At 46.2% G+C, this 18,619-nt stretch overlaps 1 protein-coding gene across 2 annotated transcripts in view; it reads right to left on the bottom strand.

Moving 5' to 3' along the window:
• The window catches only part of OGFRL1 (opioid growth factor receptor like 1), an 86,804-nt gene extending 69,962 nt beyond the window's left edge, over positions 1 to 16,842 (bottom strand). For both annotated transcript variants that reach the window (XM_040428641.1, XM_040428642.1), the window contains exons 1-2: positions 16,508 to 16,842; positions 7,417 to 7,506 (exon numbers count right to left, since the gene is read on the bottom strand). In XM_040428641.1, coding sequence (XP_040284575.1) covers positions 7,417 to 7,506; positions 16,508 to 16,690 — 273 coding nt within the window. In that variant the 5' untranslated portion in view covers positions 16,691 to 16,842. The remainder of the gene's footprint in view (positions 1 to 7,416; positions 7,507 to 16,507) is intronic.
• Between the last annotated feature and the right edge of the window lie 1,777 nt (positions 16,843 to 18,619).

Below are 18,619 nucleotides of genomic sequence, written 5' to 3'. Positions count from 1 at the left end.
AAACGCTCTGGGCAGCCTCAAAAAAGTGAGCAAGTCAATAATAGCACTTCAATGATCCACAGCTGCAGATCGATCACAGAATGAAGTCTTTTGGAGGAGTTAATCTGCCTAATCTCGCCCTAACGTCGCAGCTGCAACCTCTCCCTATACTGATCATAGCAGAGTGACGTGCGGCGCTACGTGACTCCAGCTTAAATAGAGGCTGGGTCACATGGTGCACTGGCCAATCACAGCCATGCCAATAGTAGGCATGGCTGTGATGGCCTCTTGGGCCAAGTAGTATGACGCTTGTTGATTGGCTGCTTTGCAGCCTTTCAAAAAGCGCCAAGAAAGCGCCGAACACCGAACCCGAACTTTTACGAAAATGTTCGGGTTCGGGTCCGTGTCACGGACACCCCAAAATTCGGTACGAACCCGAACTATACAGTTCGGGTTCGCTCATCCCTATACATCACGCAACCACCGTTAAATTGGTTTGAGGTCTAGGCCTTGACTGGCCCAAAAAATGCTGTGTGAACAGCCCCTAAGAGAGCTTTACATAAATAAAATGCCCACAAACCTCAATCAACTGAAGCAACACTAAAGAAGAGTGGGCCAAAATTCCTCCAGAACATTGCGAGAGACTGATCATAAAAAACACGATTACTTCAAGACATTGCTGCTAAATGTGGTTCTACAAGCTACTGATTCATGGCTTTTACTTAGTTTTCCTTACATGACTTTTCCATTTTGGCTTCATTTTTGCTGGATAAGTAATTAATGGTGGAATCTGTTGTGCAGTGTTGTTGATAAAATTTTATATTTGTGGTTGAGGCTACGCAGTGCGTCCCCCCACCCAAGCCCCCCAGTATTAATCATTGGTGGCAGTGGCCACAGGATCCCCTCTCCCCCTCCTCCTCAGTGGAAGTTCCGATCAGAGCCTGGGGCTCCGATCGGTTATCATGGCAGCCAGGACGCTATTGAAGCCCTGGCTGCCATAGTCAGCTCCCTTGCTGCTGTGTGCACAAAGCACAGAGCAGCAGGGACAGTGTGAGGTCCTATTCACCCTGATAGGGATCTATCGGGATGGGGACCTGATCTTTATTATTTTCCCTTATAACATGGTTATAAGGGAAAACAATAGCATTCTGAATACAGAATGCATAGTACAATAGGGCTGGATGGGTTAAAAAAAATAAATAAATAATTTAACTCCCCTTAATCCACTTGTTCGCGCAGCCCGGCTTCTCTTCTGTCTTCATCTTTGCTGTGCACAGGAAAAGGACCTGTGGTGACGTCACTGCCCTCATCAAATAATCATCACCATGGCAAAAGATCATGTGATGGACCATGTGATGAGCGCAGTGATGTCATCAAAATGTCCTATTCCTCAAAGAAGAAGACAGAAGAGAAGCCGGGCTGCGCGAACAAGTGGATTAAGGAGAGTTAAATTATTTTTTTATTTTTTTTAACCCCTCCAGCCCTATTGTACTAAGCATTCGGTATTAAGAATGCTATTATTTTCCCTTATAACCATGTTACACAACACCTAACCCAAACCCGAACTTCTGTGAAGAAGTTCGGGTACCAAACATTCCGATTTTTCTCACGCGCGTGCAAAACGCATTGCAATGTTTTGCACTCGCGCACTTGCACAACAAAATATTAATTATAAATGAAAAAAAGATTTACAAACAAAAACTACACGTTAACAATAAACATTCATTTTCAGCAGATTTGTGTAGGAATATTTATTTTTTCTAAAATAAAAATTCACAGAATAACGGTATAAATTATCGGCTATTGGCCTGAAAGTTCACAGATTATCAGCCCTAAAAAAAAAAAAAAACAATATCGGTCGATCCCTAATACAGACCAGACCATCTGATCCCGTAAAACTTCCACAACTGTGGGTGGATTGGAAGCAACTTGAATGCATCGGCAATATCGGCTTTAGCCTACCTGTCTGAATGATGAGCTGGATGGCCTCGTCAATGGATGAATATTGCATGGTAAATTCTTCTGACGGAATAAGGGAATTAATGCTTGGGATACCGGAGGCATGAGGTGCAGAAAGGTCATAAATGTAACTTTTTTTATTTGTAAATTTTTTACTTACAAGCCCGAAGGGGCTGACACTCCAAAAATCAAAAGGGGGTGTAGCAAAAGGCCCTAACAAGAAGCCCTTTTGTATTTCAGACTGGATTAGTAAGTCCACCGAACCCGGGTCATGGAAAGTGGAAAGGAGGTTGGGACCTTCCCAGGTAGTCTGAGGTAGAGCTATCAATCCAGTGTGAAAACCTTCCCTGAACCCCGAAACTAGGAACTGAACAAAATTAACATCATGGTTTGCTGATAAGAGAGAGACTAACAAATCCACATTAACCCCGGCTAGTCAGGCGTTTCTGTATGACCTTTGCAGACAAGCGGACTGAGGATGAGCTCTAAAACAAACAGAGCAGACGTGAAGGGCCCTACACTTATTGTAATTACACAGAGAAAGATTGTAGTTATTACAAACCTGAGTTTTGCCTAAGAAAACTATGGGTCTGCCTAGTTTGTTAACCGCTGGGAAAGTTTTAGGCGGAGTCGGGGGGGGCGAAACGAACCTACTCTGCGAGGTAGAAACCAGGTTAGGACACCACTCGGAAAAATGGAGAATGGATTGACAGGTGGCGCATGCGGGGGCCTTGAGCCCTGCAAAACAACTCCACATCCGTGACAGCCCAGTTAGTGACGTGCTGAAACCTAGCTAAAGCTGCGGCCGCTTTAGCGGAGAAGGAACGATGAAAGTCGTACAACGCTTATCCACCATATTTATAGGCCCAATCCATCACTCTGTATAAATAGATATCCAAATCCTGCCGTCTACTGGGCTGTGTAGAACAAATAATATCCCTGAAAAGGCTAAATGCTAACAAACTCTGGGATGGTAAGCTTCTTGTTAAGCCGAGCGTCTCTAGATTTAAAGGACTATGGAGACATCGCCGCAGGCGATGGTTTTATTATCAAAAGAGTTGTGGGTGGCAATGAGAATGGATGCCAGATTGACATCTTTACCCGCCAAAAAGTCTTTCTTAATATTATCAGGGAGAGGGAGAGGAGGTTGGACAGCAGGGGATCAAATCCCTAGCTTCTACTGCGAGAAGCCCGTTTTACAAATCGGAAACCGAGCTGGACATAATATTGATGGCTGAATGTAACTGTACGATTGAAAGTTGGATAGATGACATAGTGGCTTGTTCAACTGACGAAGCGGAGGAGTCTGAGACCAACAGCCTATACAGTTCAGCCTTCTGGGCGGATGAAGGATGACGAATCCCCCTTTATTTAATTCAGCCATCAGCCTGGGAATAGTCCAGCTCCGGAAGGAGAAGCTGCTGGCGTGATCCACGCTTGCGGATCCAGCAATCGACAGGGCACCTTCAATATCCGAGGCGTGGGACATCGTTCACTGTGAAACGAAGCGGAGAGAATTTTTATTTTTTATAAGAAAAGAGCCAGACCCCTGCGCACCAACGAAAACTGTGGCAAAGCTGAAAGGGAGACATGATTCAAATAACGTGAGAAAGAAAGCCGACTGCGTGAGTTTGAGCCTAACTCGGCCCAAACTTGTGTGCAGAAAGAAGAAGCTGAGAAGTGACGGGAAATACGGACGAGCCTCTGGCGAGGCGACGGTGAGAAATACCTCCCCCCCACCTCCCCTATTGAAGGAAAAAAAAAAAAAAAAAACACAGGTGACAGGTGAAACAATAAATGAGGCGACAACGAGAAGTGCCTAAAAAATGTGACAGATTTGAACTGAAGGAGACTACCCTGGAAGAGGTGAGACGGGAAGACCAAACCGGTGAAAGCATAGATAGAAGCACTTGAAACTGGAAAGCATTAAATAAAACTGACATAAGCCCGGCTACAGAGCAAGGCCAGAAATTACCTTTAAACCACGTGAACCTGCCATAAAATTAAACAACGTAAGCATGACGAACGTGACAGGCAAATGTGGACAATTAAGACAATGTAGCCTGATGAACATGACAGGCAACAATTAAAAAAAAAAAAAAAACAACGAAAAACGCATGAATTACGAGGAAGCAAAAGCTACTTTAAACTACGTAAGCCTGAGAAACGTGACAGGCAAGTATCAGTTTAACAACGTGCCCCTGAGGAACGTGACGGGGAAAGGAATGCTTTTCCGCAACGTAACCGATGTTTTTTTTTTTTTTATTTAAATTGCAGGTGTGTGCGCAACATGACCTGGAGAGTAGAAACAAAATGTTCACAAACATTGGAGTAGTAGGAACTTTCAACTGGTTCAGGGCTGGCCAACCTGTGGCTCTCCAGCTGTTGTAAAACTACAATTCCCACCATGCCCTGCTGTAGGCTGATAGTTGTAGGCTGTCTGGGCATGCTGGGAGTTGTAGTTTTGCAACAGCTGGAGAGCCGCAGGTTGGCCAGCCCTGAACTGGTTGCTAGGGATGATTGCTAAGCTCATGCAGCCTACACCTATTGTTCACTGAACATTAGAGCAGGCATGCTCAACCTGCGGCCCTCCAGCTGTTGTAAAACTACAACTCCCACAATGCCCTGCTGTAGGCTGTTCGGGCATGCTGGGAGTTGTAGTTTTGCAACAGCTGGAGGGCCGCAGGTTGAGCATACCTGCATTAGAGTATATTTGGAGAATCAGCCAGCTGCCTAAGAAAGGGAAAGAAGGAAAATTATTAAGGCAGGGCCCAACAACATGGTATGCAATAATTACTATTGTGCTGGAGCAGGAACAAAATCTAACTGGGTGATGAATGAAGTGATGCCGTTCCCGCGATGCTTGGGAAGTGCAGCTACTGCAGACAGACTCCGCCGGCGTCCGCGCTCCCCGGGACTAGCGCGATGGACCCGTGATTACAGCGCCACCGAGGGGAACCAGGTAACAAACAACTTACCAACGAGGGAGGCAGGAGCGATTTGCCACGAAGCAAACCCTGCTTACCCTTAGACACGATACGGGAGAGCGTCCGAACAGATGCCGTGCCGGAAGTTCCGCATGCACTGGAAACGCTCGTGCACCTGAGTGTGGCATCCTGGGGGATATAAATAGGCCCTTTGCCCCTCCCACAAATGCAGGCCGAGTGCACAGCCTTCCCCATTTACGACCTTCGAAGGACCAAAGATGTTTTTTTTTTTATTCTGTCCTGATACATAAAACCATAGAATTCAAAGAAAGTGAACAATGTTTCTCATGACTGTACATACAGTAACTCATTTGAGACACTAGAGATAAACTGTTCCAGGGGAGTTACTGTAAATGGACAATCACTCATTACAACCATGCTTAACTGGTATGGGGGTTTTCTAGGAGCTGCCTCCTGCACCAAGGTAAACAAATGCTTATGAACAGCTGTCAACCAAATGTCAATTTCGATTCTCAGGGACGCTGGAGAATAGTTTCCTAAATAACTTTCATGATCACAGTTCACCCATGATTACACCAATGAAGCAGGCCTTGGGGGTAATGTTTCTCTTTGTAGAGAGTGTCAGAGCTAGCATAGGGAATCTTATAGGCCAGGCAATGGTCCCTGGGAAAGATGTACATATCCATGAAGCAGTTATAGCTAGATGGTTTGTTAGATTAGTAAAGAGGAAAGCTTTTGTAAAGACATGATTGGCTGATGGCTTAAATTTAGCTTAGGGCCCTTTCACACTTGCGTTCTTTTCTTCCGGCATAGAGTTCCGTCGTCGGGGCTCTATGCCGGAAGAATCCTGATCAGTTTTATCCTAATGCATTCTGAATGGAGAGAAATCCGTTCAGGATGTCTTCAGTTCCGGAGCGGAACGTTTTTTGGCCGGAGAAAATACCGCAGCATGCTGCGCTTTTTGCTCCGGCCAAAAATCCTGAACACTTGCCGCAAGGCCGGATCCGGAATTAATGCCCATTGAAAGGCATTAATCCGGATCCGGCCTTAAGCTAAACGTTGTTTCGGCGCATTGCCGGATCCGACGTTTAGCTTTTTCTGAAGGTTACCATGGCTGCCGGGACGCTAAAGTCCTGGCAGCCATGGTAAAGTGTAGTGGGGAGCAGTATACTTACCGTCCGTGCGGCTTCCCGGGCGCTCCAGAGTGACGTCAGGGCGCCCCACGCGCATGGACGACGTGATCACATGGACACGTCATCCATGCGCGTGGGGCGCCCTGACGTCATTCTGGAGCGCCCCGGGAGCCGCACGGACGGTAAGTATACTGCTCCCCCGCTCCCAACTACTACTATGGCAACCAGGACTTTAATAGCGTCCTGGCTGCCATAGTAACACTGAACGCATTTTGAAGACAGATCCGTCTTCAAATGCTTTCAGTTCACTTGCGTTTTTCCGGATCCGGCGTGTAATTCCGGCAAATGGAGTACAAGCCGGATCCGCACAACGCAAGTGTGAAAGAGGCCTTAAAATGTACCAATCTTAGAGAATTTATATTGCTATGGATTTCCAAGACTGCCTGTTTCCTCTATGACTAGATCATGAAAATATTACAGTAGAATTCAAGAATTCCAAGCTTGACAGTTCAGTTTTTCCAGTTAGCATCAGACACTGATGAGCCTCCATTTTGCTGTGGTGTAAAGAAGCCAGCTATAAAAAAATAAATCTAAACTCAGAATATTACAAAGCCCACAGGCAAGGCTGCTAAGGTTCTCAGCGAAAAGCTGCGGTTAGCAACTATAAAAGCTACAAAAAAAAAATGTAACAAATACAATTTTAGTCTTGAAGGTGACATTCAAACAATTAAGATTAATGGTATACAGAAAAATACAAAAACGTAATAAAACAAAAAACATAAATCAGTTTATATAATATGGTAAATGCCAATCATAGTGCTTCAATCTATGAAAATTATATTAAACTTGAGAAGCCAATTGTGCAAAAAGCATACGATACAGTTAACACTGACATAGATTATGAAAATAGCAAACAAGGTTACTGTAGGCTAATAAACGCTTATGATAACCTTGGAGCACTGTGGATTCTAACCATTAATGCAGAGCGACAGTGACTCAATGACAAAAAAAAAGACATGCAACCCCTTTTAAGCTGGGTTTCAGAAAGCAGAAGCAAACAGTAATAATTTAGGTACATGCATTTGGGGCACAGTAATTGAGAATGACATCTAAAATCATAGTACAGTAAATACAAATAACACCACCAATGTTATGGCTAACAAGCTAATAAACAGGCAAAACTACTCATTCCGTTCGGTTAGGTTCCTGATGTAATCTAAGTCACTGTCCTGTTGTCAGAAAAATACTATTACAGCTACATAAACTGCAGATTTCACAGAATATAAGTAGAGAAAGTGCAACAAACAGTTATCTCTGACACAGGAAGATTGGAAGACAAAAAGCATACATTCTGTTCTTTTACAAAAGCAGTATGTAAATGTCAAGGAATTTCTTACTGGATATTGGTGTCGATACTTGTACAAATCTCTTGCTGCATAAAAGCTTCTCTTTGGTTTGATGTTCAGTTCAGTGGCGGTGCCGTCACTCTGTAAGACACAGTGCACATTGTATGGGTTAAAAATAAAAATAAAAAAAAAAGTCAATGGCAAAACCGCTGTAAATGTAGAGGGGGATGCCCATAGCAGCCACCAGTAGAAACCTGATTGCTATGGACAACGGTTCCACAAAAAATCTCTTCAATTCTCTTTTGTGATACTCGGTAACATACAAAATGATTTAAGGTGGCTGTCTGCTTTGAAAAATCCCTTCTTTTTGTTACAAGGATCACCTAAAAATAAACTGACAAGGGCTGTGTCCCGCACAGTGGCAGCAACCATTCAATTGCCATCATAGACGGAATAAACCCAATGAATAATCCATGGACAGACAAGGGTCCATGAAGCCCCACTCCACTCTGGATAACTTATCAGGGCTCAAACGTGAGAATTCTCTAACAGGTTAGCCTCAGTTTAATGAATATACCAGGTAAAGCTCCCAATGCATATGTTAAAAGGATGCTATGGCAGTGCCTAATGGTGGCATCCATCACACATGGGCTATCGGATTAACGGATACATCATGAAAAGTTAAAGGGATTGTCTAGGTTCAGAGCTGAACTGGGACATAACCACTATTTCACCCAGGTAGCTCCCCCTGATATGAGCATCAGAGCATTTCATGCTCCGATGCTTTCCTTTGCCCTGCATCTCGTAAGGAGATCTGGTAACATACCGGGCTCTCCATGGAGACTGCTAGGCAGAGGCTTTTGTCACCGGCACTTATGGGCCAGCTTTAGTGCTGCCCTAGCCTGTAAAACGGCTAGGGCAGCGCTAAAGCCAGCCCATCAGAGCTGATGACCTCACCGAACACACTGCTGGGCGGAAGCATCGGAACATCAAATGCTCATATTAGGGGGACTGCCTGAGTGAAATTCTGGGTATGTTCCGGTTCAGTCCTGAACACAGACAACCCCTTCAATGACGTATACATTTAATGGATGCCATACGATGTCTACTAACTCCCCTAGGCTACCTTGTAAAAAACAAATACATTTAATGTACGTGTCTTCTTATTGTACCATGCAGGATGGAATAGTGCAGTGTACTATGCTGTTCTTTCCTAATTTTTTGCAACATACCCACATTTGTATACTGGCCAGACCAAGGTTAAAAGGACACTTATATGGCCTCTGCCTGACTAATGGATCAGTATTTACTTGGGAGCTTTTATGGTATACACACTTAAAAGGGAGTCTGTCAGCTCCATAAAAACCCCCAAACTAGAGTAAGCGGTGTATAGTATAAGTAATGGCGAGTCAAATCCACTTCTATTCAAACACTGTGCTCTGACGAACTAGCAATAAAATGCATTGAGAGGACTCCCGTGCTCACCCACATAATGGAGAGGACTCAAACAGAAGTCCTCTCAATGCATTTTACGGGTCCGCAGCTCTGCAAAAGATAGAACATGTCCTATTCTTGTCCGCAGCTTGCGGACAAGAATAGGCATTTCTATAGGGGTGCCGGGTGGGTGTGTAGCGGATCCACAATTTGCGGGTCCGCAACACACCACGGACCTGTGAATGGAGCCTTAGGCCTCATGCACCAGACCGTATGGGTTATGCGGTCTGCAAACCACAGATCCGCAAAATACGGATACTGGCCACATGCATCCCGCAATTTCTGTTCTATTTTTTGGGGGGGGGGGACAGACATACGGATGCATTTGTGTGATCCCATTGACATGAATTGATCCACATCCAAATTTGCAAAAAAAATGCGGATCAGTAAAATATGTTAATTCTTGAATTGTCTCATGTCAAACTTAAAATCATGCGGGATATTAACAGAAAATGTGATTTTCTATTTGTTGTTGCTAGATTCACATGTCATAATTTTCACTTTATATGTGATAACTGCCATACACAAAGAGGTGTCACAAAAAAAGCAACACTTCATGTATGTCTGTATGGTTGCTAATATATGACTTTCTGAGATCCCTGGCTGTTGCTAGCAGTATAAAGGACCAAGTATAAAGTCGAAGAGCATGTCAGAATTTGTTTCCCAAATAAGGGAAGATTAAAGAACATGGTCCTATAAAGACAACCTCTCCTCTATCCACAGATCGGTGGGGATCCAACCTCTAGGGACCCCAGCATTTTTGAAATTACTCCCCATTTAAATGGCGCGGCAGACACACATCCATGTCCACTGCGCCATTCAACTATGGGACTGCCAGAGATGGCGTACAATCATTCGGCCATCTCTGTCCGCCCCATTCAGCTAAAATGAAGTGGCATCGTACATACATGACGGCTCTTCCAATTTAGATAGGGGAGAATGGACCCTCATTCTCACGATTGGCAGACGCGCCAGTGGGTGGACCACCACTGATCAGGCATTTACTGCCTATCCTGTGAATAGGGGATAAGTTGTTTTCATGGGACAGCCCCTTTAAGAATGTAGTAATGCTCAATTTTCCCACCACTCATGAGTGGCCAAATGTTGCCATGAAGTTCTAGCCTCCAAGGGCCCACTAACACCATCACTGACACACACTAACTATGCCTGAAATCCAGGACTAAGGGATCCGGATTCCCTCTGTGCTGCACAAGTAATTGTGTGTTAATAGGTTAAGTGATTCAAATATTCCCTTAGCTAATCTATAGGATCAAACAGATTGCTCCATGAATTCTCCAGGCACAAGTGCCATTGATAAAGTCTACTTGTTTTGTCCACATTTGCAGTTTCTGATAATTGGCTTATTCTGCAAGTCTGTTGTTTAAAAAACCCGCAGCAAACATTTTTACCTTTGTGTAACCAGATAATTCTCTGCATGTACAAGGAAAACAGTCATTTCATGATCCATTAATATACATTGGGCTTGAAGGGGTGATCCAGCCAGAAGTACTCATCTATGCACTGGATAGATGCTAAATGAATGGGGGTCTGACTGCAAGGACCTGGGTCCCTTGGTCCTCCCACCTGTGTGACCACTGCTAGGAGCAGTGGTTCAGACTATGCCTCTGTGGCACTGATGGGCACAGCAGACCCCCACCAAACAAATCTAGCATTTATCACAGACATAGTGGACAGTTGATCTTTGATGTTTGAAGAGCGTCCCTCACTTTTAGAGGAGTTGTCTCAACTTTGACACTCCACACAATCATGAGAATGGGGGTCCTGTACCTCCTATTTGTCCGTCAGTCCCACAGACTAAATGGAGCAATAATGTGCATGCTTGACCATCCAAACATGGGACTTCAGTGATCAGACACTTATCACGTACACTGTGAATGTGGTAAGTGTCAATGTGGGGACAACCCCTTTAAAATCTACCTGTTTTTCCCCACTTTCCCCTAGTTTTCACAGCACACAGCCACTTCCCCAGTAATTACAGGAGCACCGCACTCCCTTTTCTAAGCAGACGGTCCCAACAGAACTTCACACAGCACTGACCCTGGCTGTTATCCCATGTACTCCTCTTCCACGCCCTCTAGTGGCAGGAGTCTGCAGACAAGCAGCCTATAACTGTGCTGTATGTACAGTAGCTTCCAGCATCAGTCTGCGCTAACTGATGACAAAAGGAGCAAACTGCTGTCATATAGATATAGGCCCGTACTTGTGGAGGTTCTTCACTGTAGGTTGACAAGGGGATGTCTCACTTCAGCAAATGGCAGTGATCATGTAGAGAAAGTTAATACAAAGCACTCACTCATTTATTGTGATTGTCCATATTGCCTTCTTTGCTGTCTTGATTCATTTTTCCCATCACATTATACACTGCTCATGTCCCTGTAATTCAGCAGCGCTGGTCGTGCTTGCAAAGTATAGGAAAAAGTGCCAGCCTCTCGGATCGGGACCGTGGGAGTGCACATAAGCTGCCACCTTTTTCCTATACTGTGCAAGCGTGACCACCGCTGCAGGGTGGTTGTAACCTTTGGATATTAGAAGTGTATCGTGTGATGGAAAAATTAAATCAAGCCAGCAAAGGAGGCAATATGACAATCACAATACATTATTGGCCACAGACCCTACAGGGAAATTTTCCCGTGGGCCGCAGCCCAGGGAGCTACCAGCTGATCAGGCTAAGGCCTCTTTCACACTTGCGTTGTCCGGATCCGGCGTGTACTCCACTTGCCGGAATTACACGCCGGATCCGGAAAAACGCAAGTGTACTGAAAGCATTTGAAGACGGAACCGTCTTCCAAATGCGTTCAGTGTTACTATGGCACCCAGGACGCTATTAAAGTCCTGGTTGCCATAGTAGGAGCGGGGAGCGGGGGAGCAGTATACTTACAGTCCGTGCGGCTCCCGGGGCGCTCCAGAATGACGTCAGAGCGCCCCATGCGCATGGATGACGTGATCCATGTGATCACATGATCCATGCACTTGGGGCGCCCTGACGTCACTCTGGAGCGCCCCGGGAGCCGCACGGACGGTAAGTATACCGCTCCCCCGCTCCCCACTACACTTACCATGGCTGCCAGGACTTTAGCGTCCCGGCAGCCATGGTAACCACTCTGAAAAAGCTAAATGTCGGCTCCGGCAATGCGCCGAAACGACGTTTAGCTTAAGGCCGGATCCGGATCAATGCCTTTCAATGGGCATTAATTCCGGATCCGGCCTTGCGGCAAGTGTTCCGGATTTTTGGCCGGAGCAAAAAGCGCAGCATGCTGCGGTATTTTCTCCGGCCAAAAAACGTTCCGTTCCGGAACTGAAGACATCCTGATGCATCCTGAACGGATTTCTCTCCATTCAGAATGCATTAGGATAATCCTGATCAGGATTCTTCCGGCATAGAACCCCGACGACGGAACTCTATGCCGGAAGACAAGAACGCAAGTGTGAAAGAGCCCTTAGGCTACTTTCACACTTGCGTTTTTCTTTTCCGGCATAGAGTTCCGTCACAGGGGCTCTATACTGGAAAAGAACTGATCAGTTTTATCCCCATGCATTCTGAATGGAGAGTAATCCGTTCAGTTTGCATCAGGATGTCTTCAGTTCAGTCGTTTTGACTGATCAGGCAAAAGAGTAAACCGCAGCATGCTACGGTTTTCTCTCCGGCGAAAAAAACTGAAGACTTGCCTGAACGCCGATCCGGCATTTTTTCCCATAGGAATGAATTAGCGCCGGATCAGTCGTTCCGGCATGCGCATATCGGTAAAAATTTGAAAAAATGTACAAGATGGATCCGTCGGTCCGCATGACAAGCGGAGAGACGGATCCGTTCTTGCAATGCATTTGTGAGACGGATCCGCACCCAGATCAGTCTCAAATGCTTTCAGTCAGCGGCAGATCTGCGGATCCGGCGGGCAGTTCCGACGACGGAACTGCCCGCCGGATCACACTGCCGCAAGTGTGAAAGTAGCCTTAGATATACTATGGCGAGCCAGATGCCTGTGAAGGCGTCCGGTTGCCATAGTAACCATTGGAATGCTGTCACAGCAGAGCAGTGGCCCGATTTGGGGGGGGGGGGGGAGAGGGAGCTGCAGCCATGAACTGTGGGGATCATAACCTTCCACCAGCATTATTATTGTCTGATTGGCTAGTCTGTACAATCAGAGCGATCACCGGCCTGGAATCACCCTCACTGGTCCCGGGCTGGTAAGCTGAGATCCCTACTCATCATGGAGCACTAAGTAGCAGTGCTCCATGACAAGTATACATGTCATATAGCACTAAAGGGGTTAAAAAAAAGTATTTGGTGCAATCAGGGTGTCACCATTGCTCTTGTTGCACCCAAGCTCCATTCCATTCCGTGGCCACAGAAAGGAGCAGAGGTTATGTGCAACAAGAGCAATGTTGACGTCCTCATTGCACCAAAGGCCTAACTTCCATATTAAGATTAGGGCTGCAACGATTAATCAACGTTATCGAATATATTTGATAACGGGATTCGTTGTCAACGAATCCCGTTATCAAATAATCGGCCGATTCGTTGCTATGTGGGCGGTCAGGCGCTATGCCTGCGGGTTCTTGAACTTTAAATCACTGCATCTTTATTACCTTACAATGAAGCTCCAGTAGCAGGCAGAGCGGGCGGCGTAACGTCACTTACTCACGTGACGCGCAGGCTCCGCCTGCTTCATTCATAAAGCAGGTGAAGCAGGCACGTCACGTGAGTAAGTGACGTTACGCCGCCGCCCGCTCTGGCTGTTACTGGAGCTTCATTGTAAGGTAATAAAGATGCAGTGATTTAAAGTAAAAATTACTGCTGGTGAAGGAATACTGCTGTGAGCGGCAGGCCGGGGCTGTTATGGGGAGGGAGATCTGTGGATGACACTGCTATGGGGGAGATCTGTGGATGACACTGCTATGGGGGAGATCTGTGGATGACACTGCTATGGGGGAGATCTGTGGATGACACTGCTATGGGGGAGATCTGTGGATGACACTGCTATGGGGGAGATCTGTGGATGACACTGCTATGGGGGAGATCTGTGGATGACACTGCTATGGGGGAGATCTGTGGATGACACTGCTATGGGGGAGATCTGTGGATGACACTGCTATGGGGGAGATCTGTGGATGACACTGCTATGGGGGAGATCTGTGGATGACACTGCTATGGGGGAGATCTGTGGATGACACATATAGCATAAGATGCTATATAGTGCCATCCACAGGTCCCCCTCCCCATAACTGCGCCATCCACAGATCCCCCCCCCATAACAGCGCCATCCACAGATCCCCCCCCATAACAGCGCCATCCACAGATCCCCCCCCCCATAACAGCGCCATCCACAGATCCCCCCCCCATAACAGTGCCATCCACAGATCCCCTCCATAGCAGCGCCATCCACAGATCCCCCCCCATAACAGCGCCATCCACAGATCCCCCCCATAACAGCGCCATCCACAGATCCTCCCCCCATAACAGCGCCATCCACAGATCCCCCCCATAACAGCGCCATTCACAATTTGTTTTAATATGGCCTTTTAACATAATTTTTCAAGTAAAATAATATAAACCTTTTTTTGTCATTTTGGTGTTTTTTCCCCGATTAAAATCGATGAAATTATCAACTAATCGATTATTCAAATAATCGTTAGCTGCAGCCCTAATTAAGATAAAGTATCATTACTTGGAACTGAGCCTCAGATCAAAAGAAGAAAAGCAGCATTTTAATCGGGTGAACTACAGCTGTCCCGCAGCATGTGAAGGCACCCTAGGGAGCTTTAGCACATAGGTTTTTGCTGGTCTTTTTCTGCACTTTTATGTTTCTAGTGGCGTTTTTTTCACCTGCATTTCTTGTGGTAAAAAGCTCCAGATGCTAGCCGACGGTCTATGGGAAATCTAAAACACAGGACACACGGCTACTGGCATTTTTGTTCATTGGGTGGCCTTTTTTTGTATTTTTATTTTTTTAAAGAAAACACATGCTGGATCTCTTGGCGTTTTTTGACATCATGTTCTCTGTAAGTGGAAAATGCCATGAAGAAAACGATAGTGGCAAGACCTAATGGGGCAGATTTACTATTAGAAATGTGCCAATTTTTCTGGTGCAATTTGTGCTAAAACACTGGCATACACGCTTTCCGCCACATTTAATCAACTGTTTTACACACTTTTCTAACCTGTTACGCCCTTGTCCAACAGGGGCTGTGGCTACAGTGAAAGAGTGTGGTTTTAATGCCAACTTTTAGGTGGCGCATGCTTAGACTAGACGCAGGGATGGCCAACCTGAGGCTCTCCAGCTGTTGCAAAACTACAACTCCTAGCATTCCCAGACTGCCTACAGCAGGGCATAGTGGGAGTTGTAGTTTCACAACAGCTGGAGAGCCGTAGGTTGGCCATCCCTGGACTAGAGAGTTCAAAGATGTGCCACGGTGATCAATTTGGCGCAGTTTAGGAATGTCTAAGTTTACACTGTCTTACTATAAAGGGCTGATGCACACAACCATAGCAGTTTTTGCAGTCTGCAAATCGCGGACAAGCAGAACACGGATACCTGCCGAGATCCTGCTGCCATTTTTTTTTTACTCCTTCAGAAACGTTCTATCCTTGTCCACAAAACAGGACATGTTCTATTTTTTTGCACCTTTTGCTCCCCAGTAAGATGAATGGGTCCACAAAAAATGCAGAACAAAACCGCGGTCGTATGCATGACCTCTTAATAACATGTTTCCCCACTCTCTCCTCGGTTAGTGAAAAAAAGAAATACCACAGTTCTGAAAATCTGTCAATTTTGGTGCACACAGTCAATAATTATTATTTTCTGGCACATGCACAGAATTCCATTATAAATCTGGCGCAGAACCCACACCAAATTTACAAAGGTCCATGTACCAGTATAGTACATTTCTGTAACATTACAACTGTGATTCATATTCTTAAGAAAGCGCAAAGTGCAACAATATTAGTAAATCTCCTCCAATGTGTGTAAAAAAAAAAAAAAACACCCAAAAAGCCAGAAAAAACACACTTGGCAAAATAAATAAATAAATAAATAACAGATGTTATTCTGGCATTTTTAAAATCCCACACATCTCTGGAAAACGTGATGACTAGTGATGAGAGAACTTGTGTTTTCAAGTTTGGGTTATCCAAGAATTCCGTTATGGTCCGTGGTAGCGGAATCCATAAGTTATGGTCCGTGGTAGCGGAATCCATAAGTTATGGTCCGTGGTAGCGGAATCCATAAGTTATGGTCCGTGGTAGCGGAGTTCTTAGATAACCCGAACTTGAAACCACAAGTTCTCTCAACACTACTAGTGATATAAGCGAGTTTCTAATCATTTATAAATGATGCATATGGCATTGGTGGCGGTATACCACATACTCAGTCATGCACACTAGAACAGTAATGCCCAGAATGTACCAGGTGTGCCCATGTTCCAGCACATCAGAGCTGGTAAGATAGTTACACTGTACCCAATAAAAGATAGAGTCATGCCCATAGTCTGTGTGCCCCTGGTCTGATGGATAATGCAGAGCTGCAGCAGTACAGCCGGTTGGAGTTTTATGCCCACTAATAACATGGCACTGTATAATAAGTAGATGACATATGCCCCCTGTGCCATGCCTGGCTCTGCACACGTGTACCTGGCTGGAGGGCTCCGGGCAGTCGCCCGCCGTCACCTCAGCACCGGGCTGGTCTTCCCCCTCCGCTTCCTCCTCATCCTCTCCCAGCAGGTCTTCTCCCCCGGAGTCCGAGTCCCACGTAGAGTCGCACTCCTCCACACTGGTGGGCTCTTTGAAGCTGACCCCATTCAGGAGATTGCCCATTGGCACGGAGGGTGCTAGCAGTGCCCAGCAGCGGATGCTGGCATGTCACGGAGCGCCAGGCCTCACACTACAACTGCCGGGACCGCCGGTGCTGCGCTGCCTGCCCGGAGAGCGGAGGAGACAGGTGATCCCCCCTATATTGGTCGCGAGCGGCTACTTCCCCTTCTCGGGAAGGAACACCCACGTCATCACATCACGTGACCAACTACTTCTTAACGGCTCAGCTTTCTGCCTGGGAGTAGTCAGTTCTCAGGAGTGAGAAGCACTTTGCAATGGCTTCTGCTTAGGCTGTAGTCAGAGGGCATTAGTTTGTAGTCCTAGGGGGTCGTAGGTAGGACCGTGAGGGGAGAGATGAGGAGCACGCTGAGGTGGCCCTGTGGGGATTTAGGGGGTCGTGAGGAACATACGGAGGAAGGCAGGGTTCTTCTTTTTTCTGGCCATCTAATCCCAAAATCAGGGACAGCCAACATTTTTAAGGGACAAATTGGAAAACCATATTATAATGTAGACTAGCACATTCACAGTCACAGGAGCATATCCATCCAGCAAACATGGTTGATAAAAAATGGCTGCACAGCATTTCACATACAAGCAATAGAGCTGAGGAATGGGGCTCATTCTAGATTAAAGTGGTATTATACCTACTAAAAATGGAGAAATAGAAGCTCTTTGTGCACATTTTTGATCAAACTTGTGTCAGGGCCATTTAGCAGGTGTCAAGGGGGCTTCCGCAGACGGGTACCTAACACTAATATTAATTACCGCGATCGGCATTTCTAACGGTCACAGTAATTAGCCGCAGGTGTCTGCTGTTTGAAACAGCGATCTGCCGGCCATGGCGCCCGCTGTACGTGCGAGCTGGCGCCATGTTTACACATCGCTCCAGCTCCGTACATGTTAGGCGCTGGTAGCGAACAGATTAAAGGGATTGTCCGGGTTCAGAGCTGAACCCGGACATACCCTTATTTTCACCCCGGCAGCATCCCTGAGGCTAGCATCGTAGCATCTCATGCTCCTATGCGCTCCCTTGCCCTGCACTAGATCGCGCAAGACAAGGGCTCTTTTGTTTATCATAACACACTGCTGGGCGGAAACGTCTGCCCGGCAGTCTGTTCGGTGACGTCACCGGCTCTGATGGGTGGGCTTTAGCGCTGCCCTAGCTGTTTTACTGGCTAGGGCAGCGCTAAAGCCCGCCCATCAGTGCCGGTGACTTCATCGGGCTTCCTGGCAGCCCCATAGAGAGCCCCGGTACGTCACCGGAACTCCTAAAAATGCCTTTGCCCTGTGCGATTTAGTCAAGGGGGCTGCCTGGATGAAAATGGAGGTATGTCCAGGTTCAGCTCTGACAACCCCCTTAATGTGCCTCAGACACTGTTCCAACAGGCAGTCTAATGTATATTAAAATGTTTTTCTAGTTCAACTGCTACACCATACTTAGTCACATAGTTAAATTACTGATTCAGTTACTGTACACTATGGCCACTATACAGTTCCCAGGGCCCTCAAAAGGAACGGGCAGTGGCAAAAATGTACAATAGCAGCAAAGAGGGGTAGTGGTAGCAGCAGAATGATCACTTAACTGGAATAATGACCAGTCAAACAAATAATATTCTATATGGCACCCGTAATTATTGAAAGTGTAATTGAAAAGTGGGATTGCCTTAACCCCTTAAGGACTCGGCCCTATTTCACCTTAAAGGAAACCTGTCACCAGGATTTTGTGCATATAGCTGGGGACATGGGCTGCTAGATGGCCACTAGCACATCTGCAATACCCAGTCCCCACAGCTCTCTGCGCTTTTATTGTGTTAAAAAACCGTTTTTATCAATATGCAAATGAACCCGATATGTGTCCTGTATCCGGAGATGAGTCCAGCAGAAGGGAGCCCAGCACCGCCCCGCGTCCTCCGAATCTCCTCCTTGCTGGCT

The sequence above is a fragment of the Bufo bufo genome, chromosome 4 (genome assembly GCF_905171765.1).
Source record: "Bufo bufo chromosome 4, aBufBuf1.1, whole genome shotgun sequence".
NCBI lineage: Eukaryota > Metazoa > Chordata > Amphibia > Anura > Bufonidae > Bufo > Bufo bufo.
This window is presented reverse-complemented; position numbering and strand designations above follow the sequence as displayed.